The sequence below is a fragment of the Ranitomeya imitator genome, chromosome 2 (assembly GCF_032444005.1).
Source record: "Ranitomeya imitator isolate aRanImi1 chromosome 2, aRanImi1.pri, whole genome shotgun sequence".
Lineage (NCBI taxonomy): Eukaryota > Metazoa > Chordata > Amphibia > Anura > Dendrobatidae > Ranitomeya > Ranitomeya imitator.
The window spans coordinates 634,443,342-634,464,164 of NC_091283.1; the positions used below are offsets into that span (position 1 = coordinate 634,443,342).

At 52.2% G+C, this 20,823-nt stretch overlaps 1 protein-coding gene across 2 annotated transcripts in view; it reads left to right on the forward strand.

Moving 5' to 3' along the window:
• SEC23IP (SEC23 interacting protein) overlaps positions 1-20,823 on the forward strand; it is a 158,017-nt gene that overhangs the window by 52,297 nt on the left and 84,897 nt on the right. For both annotated transcript variants that reach the window (XM_069752671.1, XM_069752670.1), the window contains exons 8-9: positions 9,790-9,931; positions 11,901-12,109. In XM_069752671.1, the coding sequence (XP_069608772.1) occupies positions 9,790-9,931; positions 11,901-12,109 (351 nt within the window). The remainder of the gene's footprint in view (positions 1-9,789; positions 9,932-11,900; positions 12,110-20,823) is intronic.

Below are 20,823 nucleotides of genomic sequence, written 5' to 3' on the forward strand. Positions count from 1 at the left end.
CAGTATACACCCTCCTGCTGGCTCTCAGCTCCTCCCCTGCAGTATACACCTCCTGCTGGCTCTCGGCTCCTCCCCTGCAGTATACACCCTCCTGCCGGCTCTCAGCTCCTCCCCTGCAGTGTACACCCTCCTGCTGGCTCTCGGCTCCTCCCCTGCAGTATACACCATCCTGCTGGCTCTCGGCTCCTCCCCTGCAGTGTACACCCTCCTGCTGGCTCTCGGCTCCTCCCCTGCAGTATACACCCTCCTGCTGGCTCTCGGCTCTTCCCCTGCAGTATACACCCTCCTGCTGGCTCTCGGCTCCTCCCCTGCAGTATACACCCTCCTGCTGGCTCTCGGCTCCTCCCCTGCAGTGTACACCCTCCTGCTGGCTCTCGGCTCTTCCCCTGCAGTGTACACCCTCCTGCTGGCTCTCGGCTCTTCCCCTGCAGTATACACCCTCCTGCTGGCTCTCGGCTCCTCCCCTGCAGTGTACACCTTCCTGCTGGCTCTCGGCTCCTCCCCTGCAGTATACACCCTCCTGCTGGCTCTCGGCTCCTCCCCTGCAGTATACACCCTCCTGCTGGCTATCGGCTCCTCCCCTGCAGTGTACACCCTCCTGCTGGCTCTCAGCTCCTCCCCTGCAGTGTACACCCTCCTGCTGGCTCTCGGCTCCTCCCCTGCAGTATACACCATCCTGCTGGCTCTCAGCTCCTCCCCTGCAGTGTACACCCTCCTGCTGGCTCTCGGCTCCTCCCCTGCAGTATACACCCTCCTGCTGGCTCTCGGCTCCTCCCCTGCAGTATACACCCTCCTGCTGGCTCTCGGCTCCTCCCCTGCAGTGTACACCCTCCTGCTGGCTCTCAGCTCCTCCCCTGCAGTATACACCATCCTGCTGGCTCTCAGCTCCTCCCCTGCAGTGTACACCCTCCTGCTGGCTCTCGGCTCCTCCCCTGCAGTATACACCCTCCTGCTGGCTCTCGGCTCCTCCCCTGCAGTATACACCCTCCTGCTGGCTCTCGGCTCCTCCCCTGCAGTATACACCCTCCTGCTGGCTATCGGCTCCTCCCCTGCAGTGTACACCCTCCTGCTGGCTCTCAGCTCCTCCCCTGCAGTGTACACCCTCCTGCTGGCTCTCAGCTCCTCCCCTGCAGTATACACCCTCCTGCTGAGTCTCAGCTAACCAGTTCTTGCTTAGTGTCTGTAGGAGGCACATGGGTCTGTTTCAGACCCCAACGTTTTTATTTTATTGTTTACTTTTCTGTAAATTTTTATTTTTTAATTACCGGAGTGAAGGGGGCGACGGTTCCTTTCAAGGTTCCGATCTCCCCTGAACCATCAACAGGCGAGCACGGCGAGTATACCTCCCCTTACCCTCTCCTGCGACGTGGGAAGCCATGCCTGAGCTCACTTCAGGGGCGACGGTTCCTTTCTTGGTCCCGATCTCCCCACACCAGCAGCAGGCGAGCACGGCGAGTATACCTCCCCGTACCCTCTCCTGCGACGTGGGAAGCCGTGCCTGAGCTCACTTCAGGGGCGACGGTTCCTTTCTTGGTCCCGATCTCCCCACACCAGCTGCAGGCGAGCACGGCGAGTATACCTCCCCGTACCCTCTCCTGTGACGTGGGAAGCCATGCCTGAGCTCACTTCAGGGGCGACGGTTCCTTTCTTGGTCCCGATCTCCCCACACCAGCAGCAGGCGAGCACGGCGAGTATACCTCCCCGTACCCTCTCCTGTGACGTGGGAAGCCATGCCTGAGCTCACTTCAGGGGCGACGGGTCCTTTCATGGTCCCGATCTCCCCACACCAGCAACAGGCGAGCACGGCGAGTATTCCTCCTCGTACCCTCTCCTGTGACGTGGGAAGCCGTGCCTGAGCTCACTTCAGGGGCGACGGTTCCTTTCAAGGTTCCGATCTCCCCCGAACCATCAACAGGCGAGCACGGTGAGTATACCTCCCCGTACCCTCTCCTGCGGCGTGGGAAGCCATGCCTGAGCTCACTTCAGGGGCGACGGTTCCTTTCATGGTCCCGATCTCCCCACACCATCAACAGGCGAGCACGGCGAGTATACCTCCTCGTACCCTCTCCTGTGACGTGGGAAGCCGTGCCTGAGCTCACTTCAGGGGCGACGGGTCCTTTCAAGGTTCCGAACTCCCCCACACCAGCAGCAGGCGAGCACGGCGAGTATACCTCCTCGTACCCTCTCCTGTGACGTGGGAAGCCGTGCCTGAGCTCACTTCAGGGGCGACGGTTCCTTTCTTGGTCCCGATCTCCCCACACCAGCAGCAGGCGAGCACGGCGAGTATACCTCCCCGTACCCTCTCCTGTGACGTGGGAAGCCGTGCCTGAGCTCACTTCAGGGGCGACGGTTCCTTCACGGTCCCGATCTCCCCACACCAGCAGCAGGCGAGCACGGCGAGTATACCTCCTCGTACCCTCTCCTGTGACGTGGGAAGCCGTGCCTGAGCTCACTTCAGGGGCGACGGTTCCTTCACGGTCCCGATCTCCCCACACCAGCAGCAGGCGAGCACGGCGAGTATACCTCCTCGTACCCTCTCCTGTGACGTGGGAAGCCATGCCTGAGCTCACCTCAGGGGCGACGGGTCCTTTCATGGTCCCGATCTCCCCACACCAGCAACAGGCGAGCACGGCGAGTATACCTCCCCGTACCCTCTCCTGTGACGTGGGAAGCCATGCCTGAGCTCACTTCAGGGGCGACGGGTCCTTTCATGGTCCCGATCTCCCCACACCAGCAACAGGCGAGCACGGCGAGTATTCCTCCTCGTACCCTCTCCTGTGACGTGGGAAGCCGTGCCTGAGCTCACTTCAGGGGCGACGGTTCCTTCACGGTCCCGATCTCCCCACACCAGCAGCAGGCGACCACATGGAGTGTCGCCTCCATGTATCCTCTCCTGGAGCCAGGCCTAATGCCGGACAACTGGCCCTGTCCACCCGGACTGAACTCCGTGGATGTACAGAGGCCCCTCTCTATGGCGTCCGAGCAGCCCCCACTGTCCCACCACTGTGAAAGCGGATGGCACAAGGAGGCGGACGGGTCCTCTCCACCTCCCTAACAAACAGATGATGGATTGAGGCTTATCCCTGCACCGTCCACGCTGCACAGAACAGCGCTGAAACCCACATCCGCGGCGGCTCCATGCCGGGACACGCACCAATGGTGAGTGGATCCATCTTCAGAGGGATATTAACATGCTGACAGGCAGCCTCAGCCACTTCCCTGTGGCCCACCTCTCTGAGGTAACGCTCTGGATGGCTGCAAAAATTTAGTCCCCGGCTTCGGCCGATTTGTAGGCCGCATCCTGGAAGTCTTGCCTGGAACGACCCACTGGTGACGTCCGCCGGCTACAGAAATTTAGGCCCCGGCTTAGGCCTATTCAACATCGTGTCTGTGGCTCCGCCCCCCAAATTGGCGCTTCTCGCTCTCTGCGAGATTTTATCAACTCTGCAGCTCCCAGTGGCCATCTTGGTCCACCCGGCCAGCTCACACTGGGGTGACAGTATTTTTGCATTAAAGGGGCACATCGACTCTACATCAGTACCCGGGTAAGGAAGTACCTGGTCTTAAAGGCACATGACCAGTATTCCCTGGTCTTAAAGGCATATGGCCAGTATTCCCTGGTCTTAAAGGCATATGGCCAGTATTCCCAGTCTTAAAGGCGTATGACAAGTATTCCTTGATCTTTTAAAGTGCATGTCCAGTATTCTCTGGTCTTAAAGGCGCATGACCAGTATTTCCTGGTCTTAAAGGTTCATGACCAGTATTCCCTGGTCTTAAAGGTGCATGACCAGTATTCTCTGGTCTTAAAGGTGCATGACCAGTATTCTCTGGTCTTAAAGGTGCATGACCAGTATTCTCTAGTCTTAAAGGTGCATGACCAGTATTCTCTGGTCTTAAAGGTGCATGACCAGTATTCTCTGGTCTTAAAGGTGCATGACCAGTATTCTCTGGTCTTAAAGGTGCATGACCAGTATTCTCTGGTCTTAAAGGTGCATGACCAGTATTCTCTGGTCTTAAAGGTGCATGACCAGTATTCGCTGGTCTTAAAGGTGCATGAACAGTATTCTCTGTTCTTAAAGGCGCATGACCAGTATTCCCTGGTCTTAAAGGTGTATGACCAGTATTCCCTGGTCTTAAAGGTGCATGACCAGTATTCCCTGGTCTTAAAGGCGTATGACCAGTATTTCCTGGTCTTAAAGGTGCATGACCAGTATTCCCTGGTCTTAAAGGCGTATGACCAGTATTTCCTGGTCTTAAAGGTGCATGACCAGTATTCCCTGGTCTTAAAGGCGTATGACCAGTATTTCCTGGTCTTAAAGGTGCATGACCAGTATTCCCTGGTCTTAAAGGCGCTTGGTCAGTCCGAGGAGCCCTCCGCCGCCGACCCCAGCTTTATCCTCTAGTTCCCCTCAGTGGACTTCTTCACTGACCAATCCATGGTTCTCTGACCAAGAGATTGAATCCCTCTGTGTACCCTCTGTGTTTGGAGTGCTCGCAGGACCAATATACATGGTCCCTATCCTACATGGGAGCCGTCGGCTAGCAGGGGCTGCAAGTATTCTAGAAACGTGCAGGCGTCTAGAAACATACAGGCATCTAGAAAACGGAAGTTTTTCGTTTCCTGCTCCCTCACCAATGATTTGATGACAACAAGGCTCTGAATATGGATTGGATATTGCCTGAGCTTGCCAGAGCTTCAGAGACTAAACTCCCTCGAGAGCATTTGCCATTCAATTCGGATAAGCGATTCACTGGACAGAAGCCTCTATGTGGGATGCCATGCCTGGCCTGTTTTTTAAGGGCGACGGGTCCTTTAAAGGGCACCGATCTCCCCACACCATCAACAGACGAGCACACGGAGTGTCGTCTCCATGTTTCCTCTTCTGCATCCAGGCATAACGCCAGACAACCTGTCCTGTCCACCCGGAGACCTGAACTCTGTGGACATATAGAGGCTCCCTTTTTGGCGTACGAGCTCTCCCCTCTGCATCACCACTATTTAGCGGATGATGCAAGAAGGCGGACAATTCCTCTCCACTTCCCTGTTAAGAGGTTGATGGATCGAGGGTTCCTAATTTTTATCTCTGCACCATGAAAAGAGGAGATGGCAAGAGACTATGACCTGCAGGATGCAGCCGCACATTCTGCCATGGGGCAGATTAACCGGGAATAATCTCCTGTGGTATACCTACCAGTATCCCTACCCGATGGGTCATCAATTAAAAATACCACGGACTGTCAGATAGCAAATCTGGTTCGTTCCGTCTTGCGGCTTCTGGTCCAGCGCTCTATCCTCCCTAGCGGCCGCATGGATTGCTAGAGCAATGGTCTCCTGGCTGGAGACCTTAACTACCTTGATTCACACCAGAAACAACTGGCCAATCAAATCCTTTGAGCGGGAGACTGACAAAGGATTGTATAAGGATTGTCCAGCACAGTCTAGATCTAAGGGATCTTGGTTCCAAACAGGGGAACGAAAAGTAAGATCGACCCTGGACCTCAAACTTCTAACAACCTTTGATATGGTCCTCCTTCTTTGGATGGAGTTCCTCCGCTCAGCCATTACTTCAACAGAAAAAGGTGCAGTTTCTGGCATCCATCGACATTCGGGTTGTTTACCCTCTGCAAAAATTCCTTCGCCTTTCCATTCGTCAACAGCATTTTCAAGTCACAACCTTGTCCTTCGGCCTTGCTTCCGCACCCAGAGTGTTCGCACGGGTCATGGCGGATGTCATGTTTCTTTTGCACTCTAGAGGCGTGCTCGTCCTGCCCTGTTTGGTCTGTCTAGTCGCCCTTCCAGGACTACGCTGAGTCGTCTATATCTCTTGCGATACCTTCTCTCCTGGGCTGGCAGCTACACTTAGACAAGTTCTCCTCATTTCCAGCCCAGCAGATATCCTTTTTGAGGATGATCCTGCACACTTCTAGAAGGATGGTAATTCTTCCTCGAGACAAGGTCATGGCCCTTCAACAGGGAGCTTGCGCAAGGAGAGTTCTGAGGACTTGATTACTCACCCCCTCATTTCATTCGATTTGCTAAGAGAGTTCTGAGGAAAAATGGTGACGACAATGGAAGCGGTTTCCTTCACTCCGCTAGTTTTCAGCAAGTCAAACAGACTTTCAGACAATAGTCTCTGAGCTCCTTCTTCATCCAGGGCCTTTCTCCCAGTTCAATGGTTATTAGTAACTACCAATGCCAGTCTTCTTCTCCCCATCATTGTTCTGGAGATCCGAACGGTAGTCTTACAGCAGGTCCACTGCCTTCTGGCGGGTCACCCTATCCGAATTCATTTGGATAATGCCACGGCGGTGCCTTACGTCAGTCATCTAGCAGGTACCCACGGTCAGGCGCCATGACCGAGGTACCTCACTTTCTCTGATGGGCCGAAGTCTATTATTCGGTGATCTCGGCAGTATATATCCCAGAAGTAGAACTCTGAATGGCAAACAAATTCAGCCGTCAGGGTTCCGCCTCAAGTCAGTGGGAACTTCACCCTGAAGTCTTCCATCAGATCTGTCCTTACTGGAGCTCTCCAGTTGTAGGTGGGATGACATCCAGACTGAAGGCCAATGTACTCGAGTTCGTGGTTCGGCCTCGAGATCCAAGAGCCATCGCTCTCCATGCTCTGGTTCTGCCGTGGTACCAGTTTCCATAACTCCCCTTCCGCTGCTTCCGAAAGCCTTTCGGAAGCAGAAAGGGGCCCCAGTGATCCTCAGAGATCCGCACTGACCACGTCCGTTTTTTGTTTGCGGAGCTAGTATCTTCTCGCCTTATCGCAGCACAACTGCAAGTAGGGACTTTCTCACAGGGAGTTTTCACACGTAGTTCTTCCCTATCGCATACCATTAGATCATTGGGACCTTATTATTCCTAGGAGCCTAACAGTAGGCTCCTTTTTCATCCGGGCAGACTTTACTGTCAGGGAAAGTCGCCCCGTTCTCCTCTGCGATATTCTCACTCTGACGAGTCTTCGGAGCTAGCTTCTCTGCTCTTTCAGACTTTTTTTCCCTTATTTCCTTCGAGGCAAGGTTGTCCTCAGGCCATCTCCATCCCTTGTTACCAAGGTGGTACTGTATTACCACTGTTATGCGGGCATAGTTCTTCCCTCATCTCTTTTGGCTCCAGTCCACAAAATGGAATAAGATCCCCCATATTCTGGACGAAGTGAGTGCTCTGAGTAGGTACGTCTTGAGGACGGCGTCCTTCTGAAGGTTGGACGCTTTATTTGGGCTTCCTGACGGTAGAGGAAGGCTTCCTGACATTTTCAGGAAGGGTTTAGCCGTTTCATCGACCATGATAACATGGTGAATTCTTTTCACCATCCAGGAGTCCTTCCGTGCTAGATGTCAGCCTATCTCCCTGTCTATCAAGGGTTCTAGGCACCAGGCGTCGGCAAGGCACGCCTGCAAGCTTGCGGATTCGTCCAGTCCGCATGCATTCTTGAAGCACTATAATTCCCACACTTCCACAGATGTGAGTCTGGGCAGGCGGACTCTGCAGGCCGCGGTGGCGCACTTGTAAGTAGTGGTTACACAGGGCCTGATCTATTGTTGTCCCCACCCAGGGACTGCTTTGGGACGTCCCACGGTCTGTGTCCCCCAATGAGGCGAAGGAGAAATAGGGATTTTTGTGTACTCACCGTAAAATCCTTTTCTCCGAGCCATTCATTGGGGGACACAGCTCCCACCCTGTTATTAGCTTATGCTTGTTTTTTATAATATGACATGCTATACGCTCATATATTGTTATTGATCTCCTACTGCTTTTGCACCGAACTGGTTAGCTGAGAGCCAGCAAGAGGGTGTATACTGCAGGGGAGGAGCTAACTTTTTTTGTATCACTAAGGCTAGGGTCACATTGCGTTAGTGCAATCCGTTTAGCGCTAGCGGGTTGCGCTAACGCAATGTTTTTAATGGGGCCGCGTCCCGGGGTCGCGGTAACGTCCCCGCTCTCGCAGATCGCCGATCTGCGAGAGCGGGGAACGGACCGCGGGCGCGCCTCGGACGCTGCAAGCAGCGTCCGCGGCGCGCCAGGAAACACCGGCGCGTCGCTAGCGCGTGCCGAACATGGCACGCACTAGTGCTGCGCGTTCCCATTGCCGTGAATGGGCGCGCTAACGGACGCGTTGCACGGCGTTAATTTCGCCGTGCAAAGCTGTCCGTTAGCGCTTTCCCATTAACGCAATGGGAACCAAGCCTTAGTGTCAGCCTCCTATTGGCAGCAGCATACACCCACGGTCTGTGTCCCCCAATGAATGGCTCGGAGAAAAGGATTTAACGGTGAGTACACAAAAATCCCTATTTCTCTTGCGGAGTCTAGTGTTCCTGCAAGAGAAATTGACATGCTGCGGTCTCGAAAGACGCGCCACATGTCCGTCTCCGTGGGCTTCTGTGGACACATAGAGGACATGGGATTTCTTGAAATCCCATCCACTATGTTGTCACAGCTGGCCGCTGCGAGTTTGATGCTGCATAAATATGCAGCATCAAACCCGCAGCAATTACTGATCGTGGACACATATCCTAAGGTTATGTGCCCACGTTGCGGATTCGTGTGCGGATTTTTTCTCACCGTTTTTGAAAAATCCGCATGTAAAACGCACTGCATTTTACCTGCGGATTACTCTTGGATTTCTTGCGTTTTTTTGTGCGGATTTCACCTGCATTTTTACACCTGCGGATTCCTGTTGAGGAGCAGGTGTAAAACCCTGCGGAATCTGCACAAAGAATTGACATGCTACGGAAAATAATCCGCAGTGTTTCCACGCGGTATTTTCAGAACCATGGGCACTGCGGATTTGGTTTTCCATAGGTTTACATGGTACTGTAAACCGCATGGAAAACTGCTGCAGATCCGCAGGCAAATCCGCAAGGTGTGCACATAGCCTTAAGGTACCGTCACACAACGATATCGTTAACGAAATCGTTATGCGTGACAGCGACCAACGATCAGGCCCCTGCTGTGACATCGTTGGTCGCTGGGGAAAGTCCAGGACTTTATTTCCTCGCTGGATCTCCCGCTGACATTGCTGAATCGGCGTGTGTGACACCGATTCAGCAATGTCTTCACTGGTAACCAGGGTAAACATCGAGTTACTAAGCGCAGGGCCGCGCTTAGTAACCCGATGTTTACCCTAGTTACCCGGGGACTTCGCATAGTTGGTCGCTGGAGAGATGTCTGTGTGACAGCTCTCCAGCAACCACACAGCGACGCTGCAGCGATCGAAATCGTTGTCTGGATCGCTGCAGCGTCGCTTAATGTGACGGTACCTTTACTGTCCATACTCTTGCACTGATACATTGTAACAATGTGTCAGCTGTCTGAGCACATCCAGAGCAAGACGGGCTGTTGGCACCTGAAGTTAGTCATGATGGTCCCTATGGAGCTGTTAAAGTGATGAAGTGTAAAACACAAATGGCTTGATTCATTAAGACTGGCTTTGAACAAACCAGGATGAGGATTGCACAAAAGTGCATTCGAAGGTCTTCTGCACCACAATTAAACTCTCCAGACATCTTTACACTGGACTTAATATTTTTAGGGAGCCATAAGTTCAGGATTGTGAGGGTCTGAACAATGGCCTCCAAACATGAAGGGGCCAAGGCCTCTCTAGCATCGCCTCTTCTCACTCCACGTGTTGGAGGACTTGTGACTTGGCTGCGGTGGTCTGACCCCCACGATCATGAAATCATGGCATATTTCAGCAGTAATGAGGAGAGGAGTGAAGGAGTGTGGAGGCGCTATGTACAATGTATGTATAATCAGCGTTTCCTCTTCTTTCCGGGAAGTCGATGATTTTAGGTCCGTGTCTCTGAAGTTACTGCAGTCTCATTTTAAAAAGTTTCTGGACGAGGGTAAAGTGCATCGCGTGGAGTTTCTGCCGGTCCATTGGCACAGTGCCCTGCATGGAGATGCGACTGGAGTGGACAGGTCAGTAGTGTTACATTATTTTACTCATACCGTGTCCTTTTATGAGCGCACATTTGAGTTGACCTCTGTGGGAACATAAACTCTGAGGTTGAAACATCTTAGCCAGCACCCTCTTGTGTTCCTATATCTACAGAGGATCGCCCCACATACAGTCATGGTCAAAAGTATTGACACCCCTGCAATTCTGTCAGATAATACTCAGTTTCTTCCTGAAATGATTGCAAACACAAATTATTTGGTATTATTATCTTCATTTAATTTGTCTTAAATGAAAAAACACAAAAGAGAATGAAGCAAAAAGCAAAACATTGATCATTTCACACAAAACTCCAAAAATTGGCCAGACAAAAGTATTGGCACCCTCAGCCTAATACTTGGTTGCACAACCTTTAGCCAAAATAACTGCGACCAACCGCTTCCGGTAACCATCAATGAGTTTCTTACAATGCTCTGCTGGAATATTAGACCATTCTTCTTTGGCAAACTGCTCCAGGTCCCTGATATTTAAAGGGTGCCTTCTCCAAACTGCCATTTTTAGATCTCTCCACAGGTGTTCTATGGGATTCAGGTCTGGACTCATTGCTGGCCACCTTAGAATTCTCCAGTCCTTTCTCTCAAACCATTTTCTAGTGCTTTTTGAAGTGTGTTTTGGGTTATTGTCCTGCTGGAAGACCCATGACCTCTGAGGGAGACCCAGCTTTCTCACACTGGGCCCTACATTATGCTGCAAAATTTGTTGGTAGTATTCAGACTTCACAATGCCATGCACACGGTCAAGCAGTCCAGTGCCAGAGGCAGCAAAGCAACCCCAAAACATCAGGGAACCTCCACCATGTTTGACTGTAGGGACCGTGTTCTTTTCTTTGAATGCCTCTTTTTTTCTCCTGTAAACTCTATGTTGATGTCTTTGCCGAAAAAGCTCTACTTTTGTCTCATCTGACCAGAGAACATTCTTCCAAAACGTTTTAAGCTTTTTTAGGTAAGTTTTGGCAAACTCCAGCCTGACTTTTTTATGTCTCGGGGTAAGAAGTGGGGTCTTCCTGGGTCTCCTACCATACAGTCCCTTTTCATTCAGACGCCGACGGATAGTACGGGTTGACATTGTTGTACCCTCGGACTGCAGGGCAGCTTGAACTTGTTTAGATGTTAGTCGAGGTTCTTTATCCAACATCCGCACAATCTTGCGTTGAAATCTCTTGTCAATTTTTCTTTTCCGTCCACATCTAGGGAGGTTAGCCACAGTGCCATGGGCTTTACACTTCTTGATGACACTGCGCACGGTAGACACAGGAACATTCAGGTCTTTGGAGATGGACTTGTAGCCTTGAGATTGCTCATGCTTCCTCACAATTTGGTTTCTCAAGTCCTCAGACAGTTCTTTGGTCTTCTTTCTTTTCTCCATGCTCAATGTGGTACACACAAGGACACAGGACAGCGGTTGAGTCAACTTTAATCCATGTGAACTGGCTGCAAGTGTGATTTAGTTATTGCCAACACCTGTTAGGAGCCACAGGTAAGTTACAGGCGCTGTTATTTACACTAATTAGAGAAGTATCACATGATTTTTCGAACAGTGCCAATACTTTTGTCCACCCCTTTTTTATGTTTGGTGTGGAATTATATCCAATTTGGCTTTAGGACAATTCTTTTTGTGTTTTTTCATTTAAGACAAATTAAATGAAGATAATAATAACAAACAATTTGTGTTTGCAATCATTTTCAGGAAGAAAATTAGTATTATCTGACAGAATTGCAGGGGTGTCAATACTTTTGGCCATGACTGTAGGTCTCTGCTTCTGAGTCATGGTGGCAACCGATGATTGTTGCCCATTTTGTTGTTTTGATTACCTCTAGTAGGCACAAAATGTAGCTGCAGGAATGGGGTTTGAAAGGGGTGTGCTGGCCTTTCCTGGTTGACCTCTTGTCCTCTCAATTGATCTGCTCAGTCAGTCTCTGTCTTCTTGTACAGACACATCAAGAAAATCACTCTGCCCAGTATTGGACGTCTACGACACTTCACCAACGAGACACTGCTGGATGTCCTGTTCTACAACAGTCCCACCTACTGCCAGACCATCGTGGACAAAGTCAGTCTGGAGGTCAACCGGCTGTATGAGCTCTTCATGAGCCGCAACCCAGACTTCATGGGCGGAGTGTCTGTGGCCGGGCACAGTTTAGGTACGCTCCCTTTCCAATGACTGTTAATTTCAATTCTATTGCATCTTCCTCTATATCACAAACTCCCACTGTGGAAAATACACAAGATCTGCCATGAATGCCTCATTGGTGAACAATACACCTTCTGATGTGTGCCTATTGTGGGAACAGGGTGTTTGATGGCAGTTGCTGCTTTCTGGCCTTCTGTGTCCCCCAGCACGGAGGCACCGGGCCCAGTGTGCGCCCTAGTATGGAGGGGCCGAGCCCTGTGTGCCCCCCCAGCCCGGAGGCGCCCGTCCCTCTGTAACCCCCAGCATGGAAGCGCCTCACCTTTACTTCCCCAACATGGGAGCACTGGGCCCATTGTGTGCCCTAGCACGGGAGTGCCGGGCCCTGTGTGCGCCCCAGTATGGAGGCGCCGAGCAATGTGTGCGCCCCAGCACGGAGGCGCCGAGCCCTGTGTGCACCCCAGCACGGAGGCGCCGGGCCCAGTGTGCGCCCCAGTATGGAGGCGCTGAGCCCTGTGTGCGCCCGAGTATGGAGGCGCCGGGCCCAGTGTGCGCCCTAGCACGGAGGCGCCGGGCCCAGTGTGCGCCCTAATTTGGAGGGGTCGAGCCCTGTGTGCACCCCAGTATAGAGGCGCCGAGCCCCGTGTGCGCCCCAGTATGGAGGGGCCGAGCCCTGCGTGCGCCCCAGTATAGAGGCGCCGAGCCCCGTTTGCGCCCCAGTATGGAAAGGCCGAGCCCCGCGTGCGCCCCAGTATAGAGGCGCCGAGCCCAGTGTTCGCCCCAGTATGGAGGGGCCGAGCCCTGTGTGTGCCCCAGTATGGAGGCGCCGAGCCCAGTGTGCGCCCCAGTATGGAGGCGCCGAGCCCTGTGTGCGCCCTAGTATGGAGGCGCCGAGCCCAGTGTGCGCCCCAGTATGGAGGCGCCGGGCCCGGTGTGCGCCCCAGTATGGAGGCGCCGAGCCCTGTGTGCGCCCCAGCACGGAGGCGCCGGGCCCAGTGTGCGCCCCAGTATGGAGGCGCTGAGCCCTGTGTGCGCCCGAGTATGGAGGCGCTGGGCCCAATGTGCGCCCTAGCACGGAGGCGCCGGGCCCAGTGTGCGCCCTAATATGGAGGGGTCGAGCCCTGTGTGCGCCCCAGTATAGAGGCGCCGAGCCCCGTGTGCGCCCCAGTATGGAGGGGCCGAGCCCTGCGTGCGCCCCAGTATAGAGGCGCCGAGCCCCGTTTGCGCCCCAGTATGGAAGGGCCGAGCCCCGCGTGCGCCCCAGTATAGAGGCGCCGAGCCCAGTGTTCGCCCCAGTATGGAGGGGCCGAGCCCTGTGTGCGCCCCAGTATGGAGACGCCGGGCCCAGTGTGCGCCCCAGTATGGAGGCGCCGAGCCCTGTGTGCGCCCTAGTATGGAGGCGCCGAGCCCAGTGTGCGCCCCAGTATGGAGGCGCCGGGCCCGGTGTGCGCCCCAGTATGGAGGCGCCGAGCCCAGTGTGCGCCCCAGTATGGAGGCGCCGAGCCCAGTGTGCGCCCCAGTATGGAGGCGCCGAGCCCTGTGTGTGCCCTAGTATGGAGGCGCCGAGCCCAGTGTGCGGCCCAGTATGGAGGCGCCGGGCCCGGTGTGCGCCCCAGTATGGAGGCGCCGAGCCCAGTGTGTGCCCCAGTTTGGAGGCGCCGAGCCCTGTGTGCACCCTAGCACGGAGGCGCCGGGCCCAGTGTGCGCCCCAGTATGGAGGCGCCGAGCCCTGTGTGCACCCCAGTATGGAGGCGCCGAGCTCTGTGTGCGCCCTAGTATGGAGGCGCCGAGCCCTGTGTGCGCCCCAGTATGGAGGCGCTGAGCCCAGTGTGTGCCCCAGTATGGAGGCTTCCTCACACTCTGGGGTCCAGGTTACCTTGCGGGGTTGGTTCTTACGGGTCAGATCAGTGAGGGGCTTGGCCTCGCTTCTGTAATTAGGAACGAATTTCCTGTAATACCCCGCTGTCCCTAGAAACGCCATGACCTGGGTTTTAGTGCGTGGGGTGGGCCATTTGGCTATGGCCTCAATCTTGGCTGGTTCTGGTCTCTGTTTCCCACTTCCCACCCAATGCCCTAAATACTGAACCTCTGCTTTGCCCACGTGACACTTGTTTGGGTTCAGGGTGATTCCGGCCTTGTGGATCCTGTCCAATACTGTCTCTAGGTGATTTAGATGCTCTTCCCATGTCGCGCTGTAGATGGCGATGTCATCCAGGTAGGCACACGCATAGTCCTGGAGACCATCCAGAAGCCGGTCAGCCAGCCTCTGGAAGGTCGCCGGGGCAGTCTTCATCCCGAATGGCATAACTCGAAACTGGAATAAGCCAAACGGGGTGACAAATGCCGACTTGGGAATAGCGTCAGAACTAAGGGGAATCTGCCAGTAGCCTTTGCATAGATCGATGGTGGTCAAATACTTTGCCCCTGCCAGCCGATCTAACAAGTCATCCACACGCGGCATGGGATACGCATCCGTCACTGTTTTCTCATTGAGCTTACGATAGTCTACACAAAACCGTGTAGTCCCATCCTTCTTGGGCACTAACACTACGGGGGATGCCCAGGGACTATCTGACTCTTCAATGACCCCTAAACGCAACATCTCTTGTATCTCTTGTCGCATCCCTTCTCGTACAGACTCAGGGACGCGGAAGGGGGGTTGTCGCAGGGGGGTCTGATCCTGGGTCTCACCCTTGTGTTGTGCCAGGTGAGTGTACCCGGGTTTCCCCGAAAACATCCTCTGTCGCTGCCTCAACAACTCCGCCTGCTGTCTCTCCCGGGGACCTAAGTCTTCACCCCAGTGTACCTGGTCCCATGTTTTAGACTTAGTCCTCTCCTCTAAGACATCAGGCAAGGGAAGTCCGGCTAAATCCTCTGCTTCAGGTGCACAGATGGCCACTACCTCTTCTGGGCGCTCCCGATAGGGCTTCAGCATATTCACGTGGAACATGCGGATAACCCTGAGGTCGTCACAATTGGCGACATTATATGTGGTGTCGGATATTTTCCCCACTACCTGGTAGGGCCCCTGCCATGCAGCTTGGAACTTGTTCTGCCTAGTGGGCTCTAAAACCAGGACCTTCTGCCCTATTTCCAAGGTGCGCTCTCTGGCCCTCCGATCGCACCATACGCGCTGGCGCCGCTGGGCCACCTGCATGTTCCCAGGTACAGCCTGGGTCAGCTCCTGTAGGCGGTCCCGGAATTCCAGCACATAGGGTACAATAGGTACCCCTTCTATGGTGCCCTCCCCTTCCCAGTGTTCTAGCACTAAGTCTAGGGGTCCCCTTACCCGTCTCCCGTATACCAGCTCGAATGGGGAGAACCCCGTGGATTCTTGGGGCACCTCCCAATAGGCAAACAGGAGGTGAGGCAAGAATTTCTCCCAGTCCCTGTAGGTCCTGGTAAAAGTCCCAATGAGTTGTTTTAACGTCCCGTTAAAGCGTTCACACAACCCATTGGTTTGCGGGTGGTACGGGGCGCTTCTAATGGACTTTACGCCGCACAGCTTCCACAGTTGGTTGGTCACCTCTGCTGTAAACTGGGTACCCTGGTCTGAGATAATCTCCCAGGGAAATCCAACCCGTGAGAAAACCTGGAGCAGGGCAGCCGCCACCGTCTCTGCCAGTAGGTTAGGTAACGCAACTGCCTCTGGATACCATGTGGCATAATCTACCACTGTCAATATATTCATACATATAACTGCACAACATATTCTGGGTGCTGAGTGGTTCCGTAACACGTAGCAATGTCCTTCACTATGAATCTATAGACCATTATTTTATAGGCGAACCCTCCTCAGGCCTATTTTCCCTTAATCTCCTTCTAACCCAATTCCAACCAAGGCGTCCACAATTTGTCATACAAGGCCATTTTCCCTCTTTTCTGATATACTCCCTTTTCTAAGGCTATGACCTTCCCCACATATTTGATGTATTCTCCCCTCGAGGGAGGCTCCTCTTTCATCCAATTTCTTGCTATGACCTTCCGAGCCATGTATAGCAGTCTAGCGATTGCTATTTTCAACTTGTTATCTACAATTATCTCATCCACATATCCCAGCACGCACACCATTGGTTCCCTTGGAATTACACATCTGTACGCCCTTTCTATCCGGCTGAGAACCACTAACCAAAAAGCAGTCAACCTCGGACACGACCAGAGCATGTGAAACATTACATCATTATCATTCCTACACCTAGGGCCAGGGCCGGCGTCAGCACCCAGCGTACCCATGCAAGTGCCGGGGCCCTGGCGAGACAGGGGCGCCCATTCAAGGCCGGCGTTAAAGGGAACCTGTCACCCCGAAAATCGCGGGTGAGGTAAGCCCACCGGCATCAGGGGCTTATCTACAGCATTCTGTAATGCTGTAGATAAGCCCCCGATGTTACCTGAAAGAGGAGAAATAGACGTTAGTTTATACTCACCCAGGGGTGGTCCTTCTGCTGGTCAGGTCAGATGGGCATCTCTGGTCGCTGCGGCGCCTCCTATCTTCTTTCCATGACGTCCTCTTCTGATTTTCAGCCACGGCTCCGGCGCAGGCGTACTTTGTCTGCCCTGTTGAGGGCAGAGCAAAGTACTGCAGTGCGCAGGCGCCGGGCCTCTCTGATCTTTCCAGTGCCTGCGCACTGCAGTACTTTGTTGTGCCCTCAACAGGGCAGACAAAGTACGCCTGCGCCGGAGCCGTGGCTGAAGATCAGAAGAGGACGTCATGGAAAGAAGATAGGAGGCGCCGCAGCGGACCAGAGATGCCCATCTGACCTGACCAGCAGCGGGACCGCCCCTGGGTGAGTATAAACTAACGTCTTTTTCTCCTCTTTCAGGTAACATCGGGGGCTTATCTACAGCATTACAGAATGCTGTAGATAAGCCCCTGATGCCGGTGGGTTTACCTCACCCGCGATTTTCGGGGTGACAGGTTCCCTTTAAGGGAAGGCAGCTGCCAGTGCCTAGGACCACCGCTCCCCCAGGGGCCCTCAGCTAGCGGCACATCACGGAGCTGATTCGGCAGGGGAGGGGGAGTGGCCGGGGGCTGTCTAATTATACTCACCTACTCCTGGCGGCTGGCGCGGTCCCTGCAGGTCCCCGGCTCCCCAGCTTCTTCCTGTACTGGGCGGTCACATGATACCGCTCATTACAGTAATGAATATGCGGCTCCACCTCCCATAAGGGTGTACAAGGGTGGAGCCCAGCGGCTTTTGTTTTTGCCCGCAAAGGGCAATAAGAGTGTCCTTGTTATGCTGCTTATACCAGCCTTCTCCTTTTGTGGCCATCATTGTCAAATAAAAGATAGGATAGAAAAATGTCCTCGCAGGAACTGTGCAAGTTTTTAGTGAGAGGAATCATTGCTCAAACCAGATCACTAATGCTCTATTATCCCACCGCTCTGCCACCAATATGTCAAGGTTCTCGGGGAGGATACCTTTATCATCCCTACCACTCACATCAATTTGTCATGAACCGGGGTGTTTGGTTGCCCCTTGTTTCTTTCTGAAGGGGATTTATCTATATCCCACTTCCCAGTTCCGGTTTGGAACTTACAGCTCTCTGGCGCCCCCCCTTACCCTCAGGTCAGTCAGGGTACTGCACCTAGGATAATTAGTCGTCAGAAAGGCTGCCTTACTTTGTACTGCCTAATAGGCACACTTCAGCAAGGGCGATATAACTACTCCCACTCAGGCGGGAACAATAATTATCAGCGCCGCCAGTCGCTACAAAGACTCTCAAACACACAGGACAAATCCACTGCCACCAGCTCCGATTTATTAATTAACTGGTCCGGAGCCAACACAGATTAGTAGCGTAATTCACTTCAGAGGATGTGACTGTACGTTACAGAGCAAGGAGAGACAAGCTAGTAATTTATATTTTACTCCAAAAAAGATAGGCAGTGTTTACAGAGGTATAAAAAGATATTATAAAATGAGACGATTAGGTATATACAGACTATTACAAATAAAAAGGGGTTAACAGAAGAAAAAAACACAGTTCCGTATATCATTTCAGCTCATGGCAGACCATGTGGCTGGGGGAGGGGCGATGCATCAAGATGTATTACAGAGCGTCTCTTAGCTAGCTTCCTGGTCAAAGGCTAGTGGAAGCTGAGCTCTCAGGGTCTTATACCCTTTGTTCGTGACATCACTGAGTGGGCGGAGCTATGAAATGCACTCCTACTTTCTCAGAGGGACTCAGTTATGGAACATTCATATCTCCCGTAGTTCCAGGATGCAACCTCATATAGCGATCACAGAACTACCATTCTTGCGGCAATGAGCTGGGCGTTAATTTGAGCCCAAACATGATGTGGTTATGAGCCCCTGTTAAGCAGCAATCCGTTTCTCCATATCTGCTAGGTGCTGCGCCTAGAAAACGCACTGTGTGATGGCCCGGCCGACGCACATACCAAATATATAACTTCCATGTCTCTGTCACTAATTGGGGTAAAGTGATGCCTTACTATTAACGTGGTACATGGGCAGGAGAGCACATGGTTTTCAGACAAAGGATTTTCTACACACTCCTGCATTTGAGAGGAAGGGGTGGCAGAGTCCCACACTGGAGTTTCAAGTTACATCTGTATTCAGAGGGGAGGGAGTTGCCTGCAGGCCAAGACAGAAAAGGAGAGCTTCTTAGGAGTGTCAGGAACCATATCACCTTCTGGAAAAAATCCCTCAGACCATGGTATTTTTACATTATCTTGACAGGTGTTTCATTGGAATCACATCACTCAGAGACTTAGATGGAAGCCCCAAAGTAAGTTTTCAGTGTAGAGCGCCGGATAAATGTGATCCCAAACGTTATGTAAAATGTTCCCAATAAAAGCTTCAACTCAATCCACAAAAAAAGCAAGTCCTCACTCAGGTCAGTCATCTGTTAACGGAAATATAGGGGGCTTCCACGTTACTGGTAGTACAAAGACTCTGGAAAAGTGAAATGGCTCCTCACCCTCCAAAATAAATTCAGGACATTTTCCCTACCAAATCCAAATGTCCTCACCCTTCTGAGCCCCACAGTGTACCTAAACCACATATAGCGTCCACATTTGGCATTTCTGTATTGATGAGAGCTCACCTAGTTTACGGGTTCATGTCTCCAGAGGCACGGGCTGGGCGTACCATACTGGTGACCTCCACGTACTGGTGACCTCAATGTACTGGTCAGTACAGCTTACTTGTCACTATAACAGCAGTTTGCAATTTTCACTCAACAACATTCATTGCTGCTTGTTTCTGGAAAATACCCATGGAGTCAAAATCATCGCTACACATGGAGATAAATTCCCAAAGGGGTATAATTTCCAATATGTGGTCACTTCTGGGGAGATTCTTCTCTTCTAGCAATTAGCGGCTCTGTATATGGAGCCCACTAACTGTTCTAGGAAAATCTGCCCTCCTTTTCTCCCAAGTCTCTCTGTATGGCTAAGTAGTACTGTACAGCCACATATGGGGTATTGCCACGTTCAGTAGAAATTGTGGGATAAATTATGGTGCCATTTCTACCCACTTCTTGTGTGAAAATGTAAAATCTTGGTGTCACGATCCATGTTTGGATCTGTGGCAGCTCTGGTCTTCCCGATTCAAACCTTTTTTCCTTTCTGGTCATCGGGGTTAATGCAACTTTTTTCCCCCCTGTGGCCGCTGGTGTTAGTTCAATGTTTTGCTGCTGGGTCACCTGATGTTGGTGACCACTCCGACCATCCTTCATAAGGTCACCTGGTGCATCAGCAGACTGTTGGTTATACAGGTCCTTCTGGAGATCAGCAAAGCAGGTGGAAGGAGTTTTCTGAGTGCAGTGGTTCTTCTGCTGTATATTCATACCTGGTGCATTACTCTGCTGTACTGTGCATTGCAGCAGAGGAAGCTAAGTGTTGTTTGCTTATACCTTGTTTGTCTAAACTTTCCCTTTGTGTTTTATTAGTGCAGCGGTGGGACCAGTGCTCTCACTAGCCAATTCCCTACCCTGTCTGCCATTAGGTACTGGGATTAGAGCCTTATTCCCATTTTGAGATCCTACACAGGTGCACTTGACCCTTGGTTCCTTTTGATACATGACAATGCTAGCCCTCATGTGGCTAAAGTGTGTCAGTAGTTTCTGTATGATGAAGGCGTTGATGCTATGGACTGGCCTACCTTTTCCCCAGACCTGAATCCAATCGAGAACATCATGTGTCACTCCATCCACCAACGCCATGTTGTACCACAAACTGTCCAGGAGTTGACTGATGCTTTAATCCAGGTCTGGGAGGAGATCCCTCAGGAGAACATTTGCCGCCTGATTAGGACTATGCCCAGGCATTGTAGGGAGGCTATACAGACACGTGGAGGCCACACACACCACTGAGCATCATTTCCTTGTTTTGAGTAATTTCCACTGAAGTTGGATCCGCCTATAATTTAATTTTCCACTTTGATTTTGAGTATCATTCAAAATCCAGACCTCTATGGGATATCAATTTTGATTTACATTGATCATTTTTATGTTTTATTGTTCTTAACGCATTCCACTATGTAATGAATAAAGATTTTCAACTGGAATATTTCATTCAGTGATATCTAGGATGTGGTATTTTAGTGTTCCCTTTGGGGTTTTTTTGAGCAGTGTATTTTCACTGGTTTCTCTTATCAATTAGTGTTATAATGTAAATGGACCTTATTGAAAAGATAATTAGACTATTTATAGTGCTTTGGAACAAAGCACTATATTGTTATTCCATCGTAGTTAACTTCTTCT